Source organism: Cebus imitator, unplaced genomic scaffold (genome assembly GCF_001604975.1).
Source record: "Cebus imitator isolate Cc_AM_T3 unplaced genomic scaffold, Cebus_imitator-1.0 Scaffold42, whole genome shotgun sequence".
In the NCBI taxonomy this organism is placed as follows: domain Eukaryota; kingdom Metazoa; phylum Chordata; class Mammalia; order Primates; family Cebidae; genus Cebus; species Cebus imitator.
In genome coordinates, this window is record NW_016107357.1 from 17,140,963 (window position 1) to 17,153,934 (window position 12,972).

The window sequence follows — 12,972 nt, forward strand, 5'->3', positions numbered from 1 at the left end:
CTCCTGGGTTCAGGCAATTCTCCTGCCTCAGCCTCCTGAGTAGCTGGGATTACAGGCACGCGCCACCATGCCCAGCTAATTTTTTGTATTTTTAGTAGAGACGGGGTTTCACCATGTTGACCAGGATGGTCTCGATCTCTTGACCTCGTGATCCACCCGCCTTGGCCTCCCAAAGTGCTGGGATTACAGGCGTGAGCCACCGAGCCCGGCCCTATAGGTATTTTTAATTCACATCGTACATTACATTCTGGAATGTACAAAGAACGAACGCAAATCAATAAGAAAACAAATTAGCTTCAGACATTGAAGAATCTTCCCCCAACCCATTGTCTATTATTTTTGTCTATGGTAACTTTCATTGAGCAAAAATCCTTGGTTTTTATGTAATCAAATTCATATTTTTTTAAAAAATTAAGAGTTTGGTCTTTTTGAGTCTTAAGAAATTTTTCTTCATTCGAAGTCATAAAGTTCTTCCACATAAATTATACAATCACTTTGTCAGGTTTCTAAAAAACCAAAGCAAATGTTTTTTAAAAAACTTTTGATCTCTTGCTTATGTGGTGGCTCAACAAACAAGATGATCAAATTTGCATGTGTGGGGCTGGGTCATTTTATGGTAAATAGTGAACTGTCTTAAAGCCTGGAAGCAAAGTTTATTATTTCTGCATTGAAATGTGAATACAGTAAGGGCCCCATGGAAAAGTACTAAGACTTTTTATGAAAATGAGAGGAGGAATGGATGCACCCTCAGTGGTTAGGTTTACTAAACGTGTGCACTCGCTCAGTGGAGGAGATAGGAAGAAGGACATGTAATTAATATGATATCGATTTGATTGATACTGATTAATCATTTTGCTGATGCCAAAGGACATCCTTCACTGTCTGTGGAAAAGATTGTATTTTTTCCCTAGAAAGTTTGAATACCTTTTAAGTATGAAATTTCACATGCATGTCATATTTCCCTACTGCCACACTCATGCTTATACCAGGTTTATGATTCAGTTGCCCATTTAAGCTCACATGATGTCATTTCAGGGAGAATTGCAGCTACATCCTTTTGAGAAGAAAGGAATTCAGTTGGGCATGTGGGTTAGAGTCTTTAGTTCTCCCTCTTCTCATTCCTCATGTGAAATTATCTACATTTAACAGTTTTCACGGAGATTTCCAAAACTGCAAATATGCCATTTCTGCTCCGGCATGAACAACTGAGAGCTTTAGGCTTTACATAATTTTTCACAGCCCACTGGACTTCATAATTAATATATAGAATACAGTGTTAAGAACTTCAGTCCTACCTCTGCAATAATACCAACATAATAAGGGTAGCTAATATTTATCAGTTATTTACTATATATCAGACACCAGTGTCTCATTTCATGACTTGTGTGACCTAAGAGGTCCAGTTCTTAACACGTAGTCTCATTTTAGTATCACAGTTCCGACAATGAAGAAAGGGCTGATGTTTCCTCATCTTGCTGAAGCATGGAGTGGACTTGCCTAAAATCCCATAGCTATTAAGGCAAGCTGGGGCTAAAACCCAGATTTCTTGGGTTTTCACACCCTGCTACTATTAGCTTAATCCTATCAAATTCTGAGTGCTTATTGTCTGATAGGACAGTCACGTCATGGAGTGCCTAAATTAAGGCTACATCTGAATTTACCATGACTACTATAGCTTGAAATGCCCCCCACTGCCTGATACCTACCAGTCTTTCTTTTTTTTTTTTTTTTTTTTTTTTTTTTTTTCCACATTTCCCAAGAAGTGATTTTCTTTGGTTCTTGATTTACTTCTGGTCAGATCATTGGAACTTAACTTTGTTCCTTTATCAGGAAGTTTTTTATCTCATGTACAAGTTCAGTAAACACAATTGGCCAGTGAGCTGGCTTTGGAAAGAAATAGTACACCCTGAAAGAAACATAGTGCCCTTTGGAAAAGAGACTAGATATTGGATATTGCAGATTTTTCTTTTGGGTTACTGGAGCAACTTTCCTGAAGCCCACTTGGAGTAAGTCACTCAAAATAGTTCTGTGGCCACCATTTAGCCCCAGTTCCTATGTTGTGTACTTGAGACCGGATCGTAAGACAAGGCAGGGTTGTAAGTGTGTACCCAAAGCCAGCTTACAAATACTCTTTACATATACTGGTTTGGGTTTTAAATTATATTTGCCTCTTCTTTCTTATCTTCCCTCACTTTTTTTTTTTTCATTTAAATTAAGCAAATATTTGCCAAGTACTGACCTTGGTGTTGCCAGGCATGAGCTCCAAGGAGCTCAAATAGCTTAGAACCAGCCCCATTTGACTTGAGTTTTTCTCACCTCTTAGGGAGCACAGAAGAAATGGGTTGGTGTCATTATGGTTTATTTTGAGTACTGTGTATTCACTCTGATATGCTGTAGGGAGTTGTTGAAGGTGTTTGAGCAGGGGAAGCAACTGGTTTAAATTTGTTCTATAGGAAGATTAAGCTGGTAGTGGTGCATCAGATGGATTGGAGCACAGGGTGACTGGGTATGGTAGTGATCCCTTGCCTTTGTAGGACACTTGATAGTTTACAAGGCACTTCCATAGATGTATGATCTCATTTGCATGGATGCAAACTAGAGCTCAGAGAGGATTGGTGATACCTGGCGTGTTTAGTAAGGGCTTAAAGAAAGGGGTTGTCGTGGGGAGGAAGGTGGGACCAGTGTGTGTGGCATTTTAGAGGCCAAATCTATAAGGCTTGGGATCCGAGTAGATGTTGGTTATCAGGGAGAATAAGGAGTCAGATAATATTGATATTTTATGGTTAGACTTCTGGGAAGAGTGTGGCCAGTTATTTACAGAAATAGGGAGTTGAGAATATATGCAAGTTTGGTTTTGAGTATTAGACTGAAGGGCAGAGGGGTAGTTGAGGTAGCAATATCCACTGAACTGTTTAAAAGCTGGGTGTAAGAGTGGGGTCAAGTGTTTTTGATATTTAGAAGGCCATTGGTGACTTTAGAAAGTAATTTCAGGAGAGTGGTGGAGGCAGAAGCCACATCAGAAAAATAAGAAATCGATGGTTGCTGAGGCAGAACTACGGGAGTGGGAAGGGGTGGATGGGGGCACAGTGGGAGGTGTTGGTGATCACGTGCTCTTCCTTAGGTGCAGAAAGGAGGGAAACAGAGGGAGCCAGACTGCAAGAGGATTTTGAGGTGGAGAGGGTGTGAGTTTGAGGAGCCTCCAACAGAAGACTTCTTTGTGCAGGATTAAGTGAAATCAGTTGTACAGTGAGGAGGAAAAGGATTTGGTGCTTAAAAAAAAGGCAGAAGTTGGGACAGCACATGTTGGAAGTATTGAGGGAGGTCAAGAAAAGGTGAACCAGAGAAAAGGCTGAACGTTACAAATTTTCAGTGACTCTAGTCAGCATGGTTTTGTGGCTTTCCAGTAGGTTAGAGAAACCAGAAAGCAGAATTAGAAGGAGTAAGCATTGGGCCCTTTTCTGGGTTGGGAATTAGAAGTCAAGGAGCATGGCGAGAGTTGAGAAGTTCAAGGGCGTTAGCCTGTTATTATTTCATAGTTGGGCAGAGGTGAGGAAAACTGCTTGCAGGCCATTATTACTTCTGACAATAATCGAGGGAGAAGGTCAAAGCTAATATTTGAAAGGATAGTTTGGAATTATTGATGATTTGCAATTATCTATGCTAAATCATTTTATTTAGGGAGTATCTGCACAGAATTAACAAGGAAAGAGAGCCCTGAGTATTTTCTTTTGCTGTCGAAAGTCTTGTATCACTGGCCCACTATTGCCTGTTTTTCTCATCTGTAAAACAGGTGTAGTTATAGCCTACCTTCACCTGGTTTTGTGTTCACCAGAGATTTGGTGCTGTGTACAATCTACGACTTTGTTACGACTTAATGACCTTTCTGGGCAACATTTTCCTAATGCTATAGAGTTATGAGTTCATCTTTTGTGAACCCTGTTCACTCCCTATTGCAGATTATTGTAAATTTCTCTAAAGCTTCTCCCTCACACATCTTTGTCACCTTTCATTCTTTGAAGTCAAACTTTCACTTTCTTTAAAGCAGGTCTGAAGAAAACCCTGTGGAAGGAGATTGATGCCATTCTGCAGAAGAGGATTATGGTGCTGGATGGAGGCATGGGGACCATGATCCAGCGGCACAAGCTAAATGAAGAGGACTTCCGAGGTCCAGAATTTCAAGATCATGCCAGGCCGCTGAAAGGCAACAATGACATTTTAAGTATAACTCAGCCCGATGTCATTTACCAAATCCATAAGGTAAAGTACTCCCAGGTCCCTGTGTGTTTTCATTCTGTTATTCTGCAAGCTGTTTCATGTACCAGGGCAGACTGCTATGCTGGGTACTCTGGAGAGTAAAGAAGAAAGAGGCAGCTTATTCAGAAAGCAGGCTTTGGACATCAAATAAGAGTCATGTATTATGTTGGGGACTCAGGATAAGGGGATGAGGTAGGTAGATTTTCTGCACTTGAGGCATGTAAACTCTATTGAAAAACTATGAGATGCTGGACAAATAAGGGTTTTCACACTAGTGAGCGTGTGAAAAGTATCTTATTGAAGTCACTGCAATAGCCCTGATGAAGAAATGCTTAAAGGTGGTGTCTTAGCTTTGGCTGGTATATAACTTGTTACCACAGACGGGGTTACACAAGCACACATTTATTTCTCACAGTTCTGGAACCTGGAAGTCCACAGTCAAGGTGCCAGCAGATCTTGTGTCTGGTGAGGGCCCTCTTGTTTATGGATAGCTGTCTTCTGTTTGTATCTTTACATGACGGAGAGCAGAGAGAGGACAAAAAACTCTCATGTTTCTTCTTTTAAGGATACTGCTGTGGTCCAAATGTTTATGACCCCCCTGAGATTCATATGTAAAGTCCCAGTTCCCAATGTGATGGTTTTAGGAGGTGGCCTTGTAAAAGAGGCCCAAGGGCACTTATTCACCCCTTCTGCCATGAAGACACAGTGAGAAGATGCTGTCTGTGATCTAGAAAGCTGGTGCTCACCCATTATAAAATTCTCGGATACAACTACCGTTCATGTGTTTCATATTTTAGTCTAATTTTCTATACTTGGATTTAAAAAAATTAAATTGAGATTACATTGCTTCATACTGTCTTATAATTTGCATTTTTTTTTTTTTTTTGAGATGGAGTCTCGCACTGTCGCCCAGGCTATAGTGCAGTGGCGCGATCTCGGCTGACTGCATTCTCTGCCTCCTGGGTTCAAGTGGTTTTCCTGCCTCAGCCTCCCGAGTAACTGGGACTACAGGCGTGCGCCCCCACTCCCAGCTAATTTTTTGCATTTTTAGTAGAGATGGGGTTTCACCATGTTGGCCAGGATGGTTTCGATGTCCTGACCTCATGATCCGCCCGCCTCAGCCTCCCAGAGTGCTGGGAATTACAGGCGTGACGTGAGCCACCACGCCCGGCCTGCATTTTTTTACTTATCTACCATGAGTATTAAATATTTTGAAACATGGTTTTAATAACTTCATAATCTATTCTATGTACATATCATCAGTTAACTAATCTCCTTATTCCTAGGTTTAAGTTTATTTTCAATTTTTCTTGCTCTTTAAAAAAAAAAATTAGTTCTTGTAAAATAAATCTCATAGATAAGAATAAATTCTCATTTGACCATACTCTAAATTGCTATTTTTTCCTCAAAGATAACCACTGATATTAGTTGGTGTGTATTGTACCAGATCCTTTTGTTATGCATTTTCATATATGCATATTTGAAGGAATACATATATATATACACACATATATATATGTAGAAAACTCATAGTGCTCTCTGTATGCTTTTTTAAATTTAATGGTGTCTTGCTTTACATATCATTCTATTTAATTTTTCTACTCAATAATACTTCGCAGAATCTTTCCATGTCAGTATATGTAGATATACACAGTGGTTTTTTTTTTTAGCTGTCACATAGCACCTGATAAAGTGGATATATTATAGTTTATTTAGCTATTTCCCTATTGGTAGATATTTAGGATGTTTGTTACTGTTACTATAAATGTGCATGTCTTGGTTTTCATCCCCCAGTGCTTCTTCAGGCATTGTTCCTCGGCTTCAGAGAGGGTTGGGTTTATTCAGTACTGGAAAGTCAGGGGGGTCAGGAGATTCAGGGTGCCAGTCAGATTGAGGTTGAGACAATCCAAAGAGTGAAGCTAGGAAGAGATTTGAAGACAGAGCACAAAGGAGTATCAAGATCTTCAAGGTTTCATTAAGGATGTGACGCTGGTTCAGAGGGACTGGGAGATATAGACTGAAAAAATTGTGGTCAGATCTTGAGATCTCTGAGTTGGTACACTTCTCGGTGGGGATCAGGTTGTGCCAAAGCAGGAAGAAGATAAGGGAACAGAAGGAACAGAACTACCATTTGTTGAGTGCCCACTATGTGCCAGACATTTGATGCATTATCTTTTTTGTTGTTTTTTTGAGACAGGGTCTTACTCTGTCACCCAGGCTGGAATGCAGTGGTGCTACTGTGGCTTACTTTAGCCCACTATGGCTCACTCGAACCTCTAGGCTCAAGCAGTCCTTCTGCCTTAGCCTTCCGAGTAGCCAGGACTACGGGCATGTGCCGCCATGCCTGGCTAATTTTTTGTATTGTTTTGGTTACAGACAGGGTCTTTCTATGTTGCACAGGCTGGTTTTGAACTCCTGGCCTCAAGCAGTCCTCTCAATTTGGCCTCCCAGAGTGTTATGATTACAGGCATGAGCCACCATGCCTGGCTGATGTGTTACCTTATATTAGCAAATAGCCACCCTGTGAATTAGGGTTATAATATTTTTGAATGAGGAGGCTGAGACTCGGAGTTTAAGAGACTTGCTTAAATTCTTATAACAGCCTGCTAAGATTGTCTGAATTCAAGTTCTCTTGTTTATTTTTTCATGCCACATGCTTTTCTGTGAAATCCTTAAACCTTTTTGCGTCTCTACCTTCTAGTGCAGTACCTTACTCTTAGTAAGTAGTCAAAAGATAGTTGGTGATAATCGTGGTGATGAAAGGGCATGTTTATTCTGGAGGGACAAGATACTCTAAAACTCATAATTGACATTATAATCTCTTGTTGCAGGAATACTTGCTGGCTGGCGCAGATATTATTGAAACAAATACTTTTAGCAGCACTAGTATTGCCCAAGCTGACTATGGCCTTGAACACTTGGTAAGAATTCCGTTGTTCCACGTTTCTTAGATGCTTGTGAGCTTTTGCTACATCAGAAGTTGCTAGTGAGAAAGTGCCAGAAGCTGCAGAGTCAAGCTCATGCTTAGTTGTATGTTGTTGGTGATGAGACAGGGAGAATGGTGTGAATCCCTTCTGCTTATGAACATAGTGGCCCTTCATTTTCCAACTGGCTTCTTTAACGGGCAAGTCATAATCAAATAGAAATGATACTTACTATGCAGTAGCTGTTGATAAAGGCATAATCATTGGCCGTATGCATACAGTATTGTGAGGCCTTTTTAAGTATTAGCTGGCAGCCTTTGCTTCTTTCCTTTTTAAAAAATTGTGATAAAATACACATAACATAAAATTTAATGTAATTATTTTTAAGTGTACACTTCAGTGGCATTAAGTACATTCACATGTTGTGCTATCATCACCACTGTCCTTTTCCAGAACCTTTTCATTTTCCCAAACTGAAACTCTGTGTCCATTAAACAATACCTCCCCATTCTGTACCCCCAACTCCAGCCGCTGCACACTATTCTACTTTCTGTCTCTATGGATTTGACTATTCTAGGTACCTTAGATATGTTGACTCATATAGTGTTTGGCCTTTTGTGACTAGTTTATTTCACTAATGTAATGTCCTCAAGGTTCATCCATGTCATTGTGTGTGTCAGGATTTCCTTCCTTTTTAAGGTTGAATAATATACCATTGTATATGTATACCACGTTTTGCTTATTCATCTCTTGATCATTTGGTTCACCTCTACCTTTCTGCTGTTGTGAATATGCAGTGTTGCTATGTACATGTGTATACAAACATCTATTCAAGTCCCTGCATTCAATTTTTTTGTATATATACACAGAAATCGAGTTGTTAGATGATACGATAATTCTGTTTAACTTTTTGAGAAACTGCTATACTGTTTTTCAAAGTGGCTGTACGTTTTTTTTTTTTTTTTTTTTTTTTTTTTTTTTTTTCTTTTTTTTTTTTTTTTTTTTTTTTTTGAGGCAGAGTCTCACTCTGTCACCCAGGCTGGGGTGCAGTGGCACGATCTCGGCTCACTGCAACCTCTGCCTCCCAGGTTCAAGCAAGTCTCCTGCTTCAGCCCTCTGAGTACCTGGGACTACAGGTGTGCTCTACCATGCCCTACTAATTTTTGTAGTTTTTGTAGAGACAAGTGGTTTTGCCATGTTGCCCACGCTGGTCTCGAATTCCTGAGCTCAGGTAATCTGTCTGCCTCAGCCTTCCAAAGTGCTGGGATCATTGGTGTGAGCCACGAGCGCGGCCAGCTGTACCATTTTACATTCCCACCAACAGTGAACTAGAGTGTCAATATTACCATTTATTTTCTATTTTTTTTTTTTTTGATGGTAGTCATCCTAATGATTACTACTGGCAGATTTGTTTTCCTTTTAATTGACATGATGCTTCCATATTTAAATTTTATAAAACCTTAATTATAGAAATCTATGGTAGATGTTAATGTCCCGATTTTTGTGTGGGATATTTCCAGACACATTATTCTGTTTTCATGTAAGCAGTGTCTTACAGTTACTTTTGTGTCGTTTTGGAGCAGAAGTTGGCCGACGTTTTTAAATAAAGGGCCAGATAGTACGTATTTTGGCTTTGTTAGCTATATACAGTCTTTTGCAACTACTCAACTCCATCATGTAGTGTGGAAGCAGCTATAGACATTATGGAAATAAATGGGTATACTTTATCTCAGTAAAACTTCACTTACAAAAATAGGCAGTGGACTCGATTTGCCCTATGAGCCACAGTTTGCCAACATCTATTTAGGATATTCTGGGTGTTAAATTACTGGATGTGAGTATTCAAGACACATAGGACCTTAAGAATTCAAAGGAACCTGAAGATCACAAGTCTAAGTTCTCCTGACTTGGTCTGTGGAAGAGCTTCTGGAGGACCTTGAACCTCCTTAAATCATAGGGAACACTGTGTGTATATGTGCATATTTGCTTTTTATTTCCTAACGAGAGTGTTCATAGTCCTTTATCAAATTCTCAGGTGGTTAATTATATGCAAAAAGTTCAGAATTACTGATTCCAACTGTTGTACATGAATCAAGGCCTGGGAAAGTTACTGTGGGAACTGCCTGGTCAGGCAGTGATGGACTAGTCTTTGAATCCACATGTTTTGCCTCCCCCATGCTTTTTCCATTTGCTATATTTTTTTCTTAATTCTCAGAATATTTAACCACACAGGTTATTCTCTGACATGCTAGCTGTCTAGGGATTGTCCTTTTTTTTACCAGCTAGCTCATGATTTGGGAGGAGAACCTAAAAGCATTCCCCAAGGACTCTTGTCTTATCCTTGCTGCCTTTCAAGCCTGGAGCTGATATGCCTTCTTGGCTAGGATTTCACTCAGACCTCAGATTAATTCACTGTACATTTCCTTACTGAAGAAAACTGAGTATTTGATGGTCATGAATCCACTACTTATCATGTGGAGGAAAAGAAGGACAAGCTAACTTTTGTGGTTGATATGTATTAGGCCTACCGGATGAACAAGTGCTCTGCAGGAGTGGCCAGAAAAGCTGCCGAGGAGATAACTCTCCAGACAGGTAAGGAATGTTCTTCTCTTTTTTTGCACACGTGGTTCCTTTGATACTCTCAGCTATAATGTGGTGTCTTTATTGCAGTTTTTCCTTATGTGGCCTTTGGCTTAGGAGCAACACTGGAAACGCTGTATTTTACATGTTTGTAGATTACTTCTCTGCAGTTTCATAATCAAACACTCAACACCTTTGAATTGATGCCAGCCCTGTGGTCCTTGGGCTCAGAATTTGCTCTTTTACCCTGGTTTAGCCTGACTTTATAGCTAGGCCCCTGACTTTCTCGTGTAATTAGTGCTGAAATAATTCATCAGGTGATTACAGTAACAGCTGGCCGTTTTGATTATCTTGGCTATTATTAGGATAGTTGATCTCATTTTTTAAAGGTACTGTCATTTCCGTGATTAGCTGATGCAGGTAGAGATACTGCCTTTCCAGCATTCCCGCTTTACTATTGATGTCCTTGAAGGCTCTGTGAAGCACACAAAAGAGTGTGGCATTAGAATCAGTCGTGCTGGGACTTGAGAAGTGGCTCCTGAAATAACTAGCCTCTTGGCTGGATGCCATCAGAATGCTTGGACACCAGCTGGTAGGAGGCTTTGAGGGAAGGAAAAGAATATGAGAAATAAATGGAGCACCTTAAGATTTGGAAACGTGAAGTTGTTGCCAACAGGAAAGCAAAATTGCTGTGAAGTTATACATAGCATACTAATGAAGACCAATGCAGTTTATAGGAACTCTGTTTCTAAGAGGTAATGTTTAAATTCATGGCAGTGCATAGACTATTACTCCAACAGAGTCACAGGTCAGAGGATACTGAACCAGCTAAAGCAGGGAGAGATAAGGACATTTTTCTTATGCCCACATTATTGCCTAGCTTTGGGGATGAGAAAGAATATTTGGGCCTGTAACCTGTTCAGAAGCTGGTTTATCAATTAGCTGATAGTCTTCTCCAGTTAAATATAGCATAGCTCAGGTTATTGAGTCGCCAAAGTCATCAAGGTAATGAGCAGTACGACCTCTGGCTTCTGTGTGAATGAACACAACTTCCCACGCCATTTTAGAAGCACCTAGATTCCAGGCTAGAGGAAAATTTATTAAAGAAAGATTTGCTCTACTTCATACTTCCAATTTCAGACTTTATAATTGTTAATCCTGATTTAGTATCTCCTGCTGGTGAAGAGCCTGCAATATGGTACTGGAGAGCATTTCAAGTTAAATGCTACCGTGAGGTGATTTTGCAGAACTTATGTTAAGTTCAAAACCTTCAAGGTCTCATAAAAATAGGAAGAGAGGGAATTTGTCCAAACACAACTGTGGTAATAGAAAAGGATTACTTACTGAAATGTTTTAGTCAGTTGTGTGAGAATTCAGAGTTTTGGGGACTGGTTCCGTGATAATATGTGCATATCTCCTCTATGGCATAATTTCCTTGGTGGGATCTGGTGCAGCCCCATGATCAAATATATATAAGCAAAATCTATGAATCATCTGTTTAGGAGAGGTCAAGTTTTATTGTCAAATTGAGAAAAAAGTTTGGCCTTTTAGAGCTTTTTGGATTTCAGAGTTATGGACAAAAGATTATAGACATGTGTTCTAGAAAAAAATCTTACTGGCTAGTCACAATAAAAAATGTTCAGCCATTTAGAGATTTCATACTTATTTTTCTTCTCCTAAAGGAATTAAGAGGTTTGTGGCAGGAGCTCTGGGTCCGACTAATAAGACACTCTCCGTGTCCCCATCTGTGGAAAGACCGGATTATAGGAACATCAGTGAGTATTTATCACATACAATCATTGATTTGGGCAAGTAGCTCTGTCCTTCAGTAGGCTATAAATCTGCAAAATGGAACCAATAACAGGATCTACCATAGAGTTACTTTGACTTAATCCATGTAAAAGATATACCACAGTACCTGAAATATAGTAGACATCTAAATAAAAAGTTAGCTATGATGATGATTATTGTTTGAACTTGCTTTCAAATATGTATGGTGTTGTGTTAATGCTGCCTTGTCAGCTGTGGAAATGAAACCAACGAAAACAAAACTAAACTCAGAAGTTGAGCAAATTTGGGTATTAGGTTTTTGGTCTGTTATAAAATAGCTCACTATATCCTCATTCATCAGAAGACAGTCCAAACTATCTAGACATCTGTATTAGTCCATTTTCACACTACTGATAAAGACAAGACTGAGCAATTTACAGAAGAAAGAGAGGTTTAATGGACTTACAGTTCCATGTGGTTGGGGAAGCCTCACAATCATGGCAGATGGGAAGGAGGAGCAAGCCACATCTTACATGGATGGCAGCAGGCAAAGAGAGAGCTTGTGCAGGCAAACTCCCCCTTATATAACCATCAGATATCATGAGACCTATTCACTATTACAAGAACAGCACGGGAAAGACCTGCCCTCATGACTCAATTACCTCCCACCAGGTACCTCCCACAACATGTTGGAATTCGAGAAGAGATTTGGGTGGCGACACAGCCAAATCATATCAACATGCTAGCATTATGAATCTTATATGCTACCATATATAAACATACTTACATTGGGGTTTGACAAAAAAAGAAATCCAAGTGTCTAGGTCAATTTCTAAGCATCAGGACTATTAAAAACAAAAAGCATTAAAATAACAGAGCTGAATAGTCATGATACCATATCTGGCAGTGTAGTCTGTGCAGATGATGAGATCAAGCAAGTATAGTTTGTAGGGTTTTGGTTTATGGAACTTTATGTGTCATGATACCACGCTTTTTCACCAGGAGTTGCCCATACCAGGCTTATGTGTGGTTGACACTCTCTTTTGTCTAGACATGCCAGTGGGGAGCTAACTTCTCCTTGCTCTTGGGCTGTACAAGGTAGAGTACAGTAAGTCTTGACTTAATGTCATCGGCACGTTCTTGAAAACTGCACTTTTAAGCAAAATGATGCATAGCAGGCCCTCAAATAATGTCATTTCCTTCAACAGCATTTCATTATAATATTGATAAGAAAATACTGGTTTTGTTCTATATTGTCTTAATCAGAGTTGCAATTTCCGAGAACCTGTCAAAGATGTTACAGGAGGACCTACTGTATATTCAGACAGCAAGCATAACTTCACAGTATAGCCTTCTCTATTAGATATCTGAGCATTTTTTCTTTTTTGGTTGGGAGATAAAATAGGGAGAGAGATGATCGCCCATATGGAAATAGATAACCTAA

The 12,972-nt window shown here is 39.7% G+C and overlaps 1 protein-coding gene across 4 annotated transcripts in view; it reads left to right on the plus strand.

The window, feature by feature from the left end:
* MTR (5-methyltetrahydrofolate-homocysteine methyltransferase) overlaps positions 1-12,972 on the plus strand; it is a 110,600-nt gene that overhangs the window by 5,165 nt on the left and 92,463 nt on the right. For 3 of the 4 annotated variants that reach the window (XM_017526610.2, XM_017526612.2, XM_037737804.1), the window contains exons 2-5: positions 4,043-4,257; positions 7,086-7,175; positions 9,701-9,770; positions 11,441-11,533. In XM_017526610.2, the coding sequence (XP_017382099.1) occupies positions 4,043-4,257; positions 7,086-7,175; positions 9,701-9,770; positions 11,441-11,533 (468 nt within the window). The remainder of the gene's footprint in view (positions 1-4,042; positions 4,258-7,085; positions 7,176-9,700; positions 9,771-11,440; positions 11,534-12,972) is intronic. The other variant, XM_017526611.2, reaches the window with a different exon arrangement.